Here is a 7,500-nt window from a genome sequence, read left to right on the forward strand (position 1 = left end):
TCACTTTTTTTTTTAAATAAAACCAGTAATTGCGCATTACAGTCACAGTGTGCTCTCTGTAGAGGACTGAGTTAACTTACTTAGTACATTTGACCAGGGGTGCATAAACATTCGAGTATGACTGTATATATAAGTGTGTATATATTTGTTACTCCCACATGTCCTCTGATTAGTTATTCAGGGTGAATTATGCGGAGCTGCCTGCGCTTCGTTGCCAGAGGCTCCTCATCACCTTCCTCTAAAAACATTTCTTCAGAAGGTGTCTCAGATTTTTATTAATCCATATTTCATATTTTATGCAGTGAAGTACAAAATGGCTTTCAGCTCTTTTGAGTAACAGAGACGTTACTGTTCTTTTCATGGTGAAATGGTTCTGCAGAATGATGGAGAATGTGTTGTATATGGTTCTATATAGCACCAAAAATGTTTTTCTATTGTTACAACATCAAGTTTGTAACAATAGCAGAACCCTTTTTGGGTCCTGTGGTCATCACCTACATGGGCTGCGTCTCCCTGTACTGGACACTGACAAAAATGAATTTCCTCTCTCTCTCATCCTCTCAGAGAATAAGGGATGAGTTTCAGCATTGGGGTGGCCGGTAGCCTAGTGGTAGGAGGACTGAGCCATCAACCAGAAGGTTGTGGGTTCAAGTCCTAGGTATACCTGGTTGTGCCCTTGGGCAAGACACTTAACCCCCCCACTGCCCCAGGCGGCGCTGCTTCTCCCTGATTGGGCATAGTTAGGCAGCAAAATGACACATTTCCCTTGTAGGACCAATGAAGTACATAGCGTTTCTTTTGCCTTTTTTATTGGACAAAATTACAGTTAAATATTTGGTCTCCTCCTCTTGCTGTGATTTTCATTTCCCTCCTGGTTCTTTGTCTTTTTCTGTTCTTTAACGGGTGACGATATCCTGCCTCAACTTCCTGTAATTGTTCAGAAAGTCCAAACCATCCAAAAAGGGGTTTTCACACTGCAGACGAACACAGCCATGGCTCAGTTTGATCCGGACTGAGACCACCTCTTTTGGTCGGACCAAATTTTGGTCCTTCGGTCAGGGACAGTGCTACGAGACACATCTTACACCTGTTATTTTGCAGGTGTAACGGTCTGGACTAAACAACGCAGGTGTGAAAGCACCCTTAGTATGTAATAAGCCTGGGATTTTAAGGGGATAATCTGGTGAATTAATACAGGATTCATTTGATAAGATCACATGTATCAGATTTTGGAGCCGGATCTGTTTAATAAGGAAGTGTTTTGTACTACACTGTGTCCCAGGTGTCCTTTCTCTCTCTCATTCTTTCAGTCTCTCTTTATTTCTGATCCTAAAAGGCTTCCTGTCCAAACAGCCTCCCTCTGAAAGTGCTTATTATCCTCTGATTGAGGATGCAGCCTCTTCTGAGAGTCTGTGGGCTGCAGACTGAGTTTGGTTGAGTGTCCTATTGTTAACTGATACTGATCCGTCTCCCTTTTGTCTGTGTTAGATCCACCGTTCTGCACCTATTCACGAGGTTCTTTCACACCTCTCAGGGCAAAGTGAATCGTTCTGGTCGCTTCCAGCGGCAAACAATGAGCCCTGAAATGTCTCTCTCTTGTTCTCAGTGTCTGTATCGGCTCCTCTGGGCTTTTGAGGACCTTCTGCGGTTCTTCTGCTCCGCTCAAGCTTCATTTACTCGACTCACTTCTGTGTGACAGTCCGAGAACGCTGGGGTTTGTCTGTGGGTTTTTCATTAAACTGTTAAATGTAGCAGATCAAGAATGTTTTCCCAGGTGTTTCTGTATGATTCCTTGCACAGCCCAGCGCAGAAAACACAGAACCCTACGAAATCAGACACCTGTAGGACATTATAGAAGTATACAGAACCCTAGCGAATCATTCAGAACCCTGTAAAACCATAGAGACTCACATAAAACCCTACATAATGACACAGAAACGTATGGGACCCTCTACAGAACCATATAGTAGCATACCGAAGTCCTACAGAAATTACAACAATCATCTACAACACATTTGACCATCTCCACCACCGGGCCATCTTCATCTCTACCACCTGATCATTTGCTCCACCTGACCCTCTCCACCACCTGACCATGTCCACCACCTGACCAACTTCCCCACCTGATCATCTAACGCAGATCTGAACTTTCCTACAAATAACCTTCTAAAAATGTGTTCTTCAACCCTAAACTGACATGAAATCACAACAGAATCATCTACAGCACATCTGACCATCTCCACCACCGGACCATCTTCATCTCTACCACCTGATCATTTGCTCCCCCTGACCAGCTCCACCACCTGACCATCTTCTCTACCTGAACATCTCCACCATCAGACCATCATCACCTGATGATTTTCTCTATCTGACCATGTCCACCACCTGACCGTCTCCATCACCTGATGATCTTCTCGACCTGACCATGTCCACCACCTGACCGCGTCCACCACCTGAACATCTCCACCACCTGATGATCTTCTCTACATGACCATGTCCACCACCTGACCCTCTCCACCACCTTATCATCTCCTCCACCTGACTATTTCCACCATCTGACCACCTTCCCCACTTGATCGTCGCCATCATCTGGCCATCTCCTCCACCTGAACCTGTCCACCACCACCTGACTATTCCCACCATCTGACCATCTTCCTCACCTGATCATCTCCTCTATCTGGCCATCTCAAAAAGATCAGAGAAACAAATAAAGAAAGAGAGAAAGAAGTGAGGGAATATACTGAAAGAACAAAAGATGAAATGCAGAAAGAAGAGGGAAGACAGGATAAATGTTTTTATTCTAAATCATGCATGAGGCCTGTTTTAACTCAGAGAGAGAGAGAGAGAGAGAGAGAGAGAGAGAGAGAGATAGAGAGACTGTGCTCCTGTGTGATAAACGAGTGTCTCTCAGTCAGTGTTTAAACAGACAGGAAGAGAGGAACAGAGATGGAGCGAGATAAGGAGAGAACAGAGAGAGAGAGCAGGTTTTGTGGAGTGTTCTGGTCATAATAAACTCACTGTGGCGCTGAGAATCACAGTGAAACTCCTCGGCTGCAGGGGGAGAAATACAGTGGGATCTGAGGGAGTCTGGGGTCTGATTAACCTCTTGGACCCCTGGGGGTCCCTGACAAAATAAATTATTTATTTTAAAGTAACGGTGCCACCATTTTAGGGCGGTCAGCATCGCTGCTGGACTGCATTCAGTACCATTACAGAGCGGCAGTTTAAGAAAGATACTGTCCGAAATTACACTATTTCAGGAATATCACACTCAGAAAGAGGGATAGGATTATATAACGGAGGGAACGCAGTGATCCACACTCATGTCTGTGTGATGTGTATTGTTTGTGTGGTGTTTGTGTAGATATGGCCGTGTGGTTAATGAGGCACAGAGAACCTGTTGATGTGATTGTTTTTCCTCTGGTTTTATATGAAGCTTATTTCATTTAATAGTCTATTCAGGATCTTAACTTTATGTAGTAGTTATTTATTTACAGTGATGGTTAAAGCTTTGCAGCATTAAGTTCTAGAGTTCCTTAATCCGTGTATTCGTAATAGAGGCTGAATGGTGGGGCTAAACTGCTGTAGCTGAATGGTGGAGCTAAACTGCTGTAGCTGAATGGGCGGGGCTAAACTGCTGTAGCTGAATGGGTGGGGCTAAACTGCTGTAGCTGAATGGTGGAGCTAAACTGCTGTAGCTGAATGGTGGAGCTAAACTGCTGTAGCTGAATGGGTGGGGCTAAACTGCTGTAGCTGAATGGGTGGGGCTAAACTGCTGTAGCTGATGTGGAGCTAAACTGCTGTAGCTGAATGGTGGAGCTAAACTGCTGTAGCTGAATGGGTGGGGCTAAACTGCTGTAGCTGAATGGTGGGGCTAAACTGCTGTAGCTGAATGGTGGAGCTAAACTGCTGTAGGCTGAATGGGTGGGGCTAAAGTGCTGAAGGCTCAATGGTGGAGCTAAACTGCTGTAGACTGAATGGGTGGAGCTAAACTGCTGTAGGCTGAATGGGTGGGGCTAAAGTGCTGTAGGCTGAAAGGGTGGGGCTAAAGTGCTGTAGGCTGAATGGGTGGAGCTAAACTGCTGTAGGCTGAATGGGTGGGGCTAAAGTGCTGAAGGCTCAATGGTGGAGCTAAACTGCTGTAGACTGAATGGGTGGAGCTAAACTGCTGTAGGCTGAATGGGTGGGGCTAAAGTGCTGAAGGCTCAATGGTGGAGCGAAACTGCTGTAGCCTGAATGGGTGGAGCTAAACTGCTGTAGCCTGAATGGGTGGAGCTAAACTGCTGTAGCTGAATGGTGGAGCTAAACTGCTGTAGCTGAATGGTGGAGCTAAACTACTGTAGGCTGAATGGGTGGAGCTAAACTGCTGTAGCCTGAATGGGTGGAGCTGAACTGCTGTAGGCTGAATGGGTGGGGCTAAAGTGCTGAAGGCTGAATGGTGGAGCTAAACTGCTGTAGACTGAATGGGTGGAGCTAAACTGCTGTAGCCTGAATGGGTGGAGCTGAACTGCTGTAGGCTGAATGGGTGGGGCTAAAGTGCTGAAGGCTGAATGGTGGAGCTAAACTGCTGTAGACTGAATGGGTGGAGCTAAACTACTGTAGACTGAATGGGTGGAGCTAAACTACTGTAGGCTGAATGGGCGGAGCTAAACTGCTGTAGGCTGAATGGCTGGGGCTAAAGTGCTGTAGGCTGAATGGGTGGGGCTTAACTGCTGTAGTCTGAATGGGTGGGGCTAAACTGCTGTAGGCTAAATGGGTGGGGCTTGTGCTGTAGGCTGAATGGGAGGGGCTAAAGTGCTGTAGGCTAAATGGATGGGGCTTAAGTGCTGTAGGCTGAACGGGGACTGTATGGACTGGAGAGAGAACAGGGGATGATGGTGTTGATGGTGAAGGTGATGGTGAGATGATGGTGACGGTGAGGTGATGGAAGGTGGTGAGATGTTCAAAGGTGTACTGTAAGCAGGAGATGCTGAAGCTGCTCTGCTGTGTGAGTGAGTGTGTGTGTGAGTGTGTGTGTGTGTGTGAATGTGTGTGTGTGAGTGTGTGTGTGCGTGTGAATGTGTGTGTGAGTGTGAGTGAGTGTGTGTGTGAATGTGTGTGTGAGCGTGTGTGTGTGAGAGTGTGTGTGTGTGTGTGTGTGTGTGTGTGTGTGTGTGTGTGTGCGTGTGAATGTGTGTGTGTGTGTGAGTGATTTGGCAGCAGTGTGTGTGAGGCAGCTGGTGTGTGTGGGTTTAAATCACAGCGTGGAGTCTTTGTGTTAGAGGAGCATACTGAGAGTTAGAGCTGCTGCAAAAGAACAGTCCTGCATTAGACACAGAACTACACACAGAACCACACAGAACCGGGACAGTTCTAGACCCTATTTAGCAAAAGAATAGTCCTACATATCTGTATAAAACTACATACAGAACCACACAGAACCAGGTGCATTTCTAAACCATATTTAGCAAAACAGACTTACACATACTTAGAGAAAGGCATACAGAACCATACAGAACCACACTAAGGTTGCATGATTAATAATATTTTGACATTTCTACATATGATGAATCTGACTGTAGTTAGCTGACTAGCAGTGGGAAGCAGCTTTAAGAAGGGGATTTTTTTTCTGTCAATTAGTCAAATATTAGCACTTACAGACTCTTTTTTCCAGTGTTTCATAGTGAAGGAGAACAAGAAAAGCCGAAACGATGGGGATGTAGACGGAAAAGTGAAGTTGGCTTCATATTCGCCGGCTTCTTATTTAAATATTTCGTTCCACCTTAAATGGCGCTGTAGTTACGCTCCGGTGCCGGCGCACTATTAAGGTACCTACTGCTTCATTTAAAGTAGAACTTCAGCCACGTCCCACAAGTATCAAGCAAGAAACCCATGCTTGATGAACATGAGTTTATAATTCCTTATCACAGTGAGTTATTTCCACCACATTATTAATTCAGTTCATGTGAGCCTAATGCTAATACACACTCCTCTCAGAACTGTGGAGATTCTGGAGACAAAACCTTTTTTTTTGCACTTCATGTACATCATTAACTTAATATATGAATATAAAATCGACTCAGTGAAATCAGTTGAGAAATATAAACGTTATAGTGCTTTTTATCCAGAAAAAATGCAGCCACCTTGTTTACTTGTATTTGTTTACAGGCCAGTCTTGCCCCGACCAATACGGTGGATGCACTGATGCACCGCAGCAACAGGCCGAAGCAGCCAACGCAGCGTCTATGTCTATGCTTAAGCAGCTTTAGTGGGCTGAATTAGAATGTATCTGTGGTGTGTGCCCGTCCACCGGGCCCTGATGGCGTCCGCCAGAGCTGGCAGGAAAGCGGGGCCCGAGCTCAGATTGGGGATGAAGGCCGACAAGGACGGCGGGGAGAGGAACACCACGAGTGAGCGGGGGACGGAGCACAAAGCCCGGGCTTCACCGAGAGGGAACGAGAGCTTTGCTCCGCCTCCTCGTCACCACCCCCTGCTCGCAGCTCGTCTGCCTGGATCAAATGTGAGGCTAATTAACGTGGCCTCACTGCAGGCTTGGGGCTCGGGCGCGTCCCCCTCTCACTCGCACTGTTCCTCTCTTGCCGTCCTCATCGGGCTTCGTTCATGCTCTGAGCTCGGGCCCCGCCTTCCTGCTGGCTCTGGCGGCCGCCATCGGGGCCCAGTGGACGGGCACACGCCACAGTATCCATTAATTAATCCCTCAATAAATTCAATGAAGGTTACGAAATGAGGAACATCCCTTTCATTAGCATAGTGGTGGATAAACACAGGCAGAAAAGCAGGAGCGCTGTGGAAGACTTTAGTATCACAGCACTGAATCTTCAACAGATGACGGAACACCACAGCGAGTAACGAGAGCCGGAGAGTGAACACAACCTACCTTCTCACCATCAGCAGAAACAGAGGAGCAAACTAAAGCTGAGCTTATCGTTCTGTGCCTTTTAATGCGACTGACAGCTGCAGCATGCAGTCGTGTGAGAACGCAGCCGTGTGGGAACGCAGCCGTGTGAGAACACAGCCGTGTGAGAACGCAGCCGTGTGAAAATGCAGCCGTATGAGAACGCAGCCGTGTGAGAACGCAGCCGTGTGAGAACGCAGCCGTGTAGGAACGCAGCCGTGTGAGAACGCAGCCGTGTGAGAACGCAGCCGTGTAGGAACGCAGCCGTATGAGAACGCAGCCGTGTGAGAACGCAGCCGTATGAGAACGCAGTCATGTAGGAACGCAGCCGTGTGAGAACGCAGCCGTGTAGGAACGCAGCCGTGTGAGAACGCAGCCGTGTGAGAACGCAGCCGTGTGGGAACGCAGCCGTGTGAGAACGCAGCCGTGTGAGAACGCAGCCGTGTGGGAACGCAGCCGTGTGAGAACGCAGCCGTGTGATGATTTGCTCTGCAGGTCTCTTTCATTTATTTAAGGGGGAAAAAGGCTGAAGGATTCATAAAAGCTCAGTGACTCACAGTGCAGCCCCCCTCGTGTTGGTCCTCCAGGAAGCCGACTCTGCAGAG

The 7,500-nt window shown here is 47.4% G+C and overlaps 1 protein-coding gene across 1 annotated transcript in view; it reads right to left on the bottom strand.

Annotated features, from left to right (window-relative positions):
• Window positions 1-7,500, bottom strand: part of LOC118818457 (SPHK1 interactor, AKAP domain containing) — an 87,317-nt gene that overhangs the window by 51,570 nt on the left and 28,247 nt on the right. Inside the window, 1 exon segment of the mRNA XM_036585717.1 lies at window positions 7,453-7,500. This exon segment is cut by the window's right edge and continues 60 nt beyond it. Coding sequence (XP_036441610.1) covers window positions 7,453-7,500 — 48 coding nt within the window.

Source organism: Colossoma macropomum, unplaced genomic scaffold, assembly GCF_904425465.1.
Source record: "Colossoma macropomum unplaced genomic scaffold, Colossoma_macropomum, whole genome shotgun sequence".
NCBI classification, from domain to species: domain Eukaryota; kingdom Metazoa; phylum Chordata; class Actinopteri; order Characiformes; family Serrasalmidae; genus Colossoma; species Colossoma macropomum.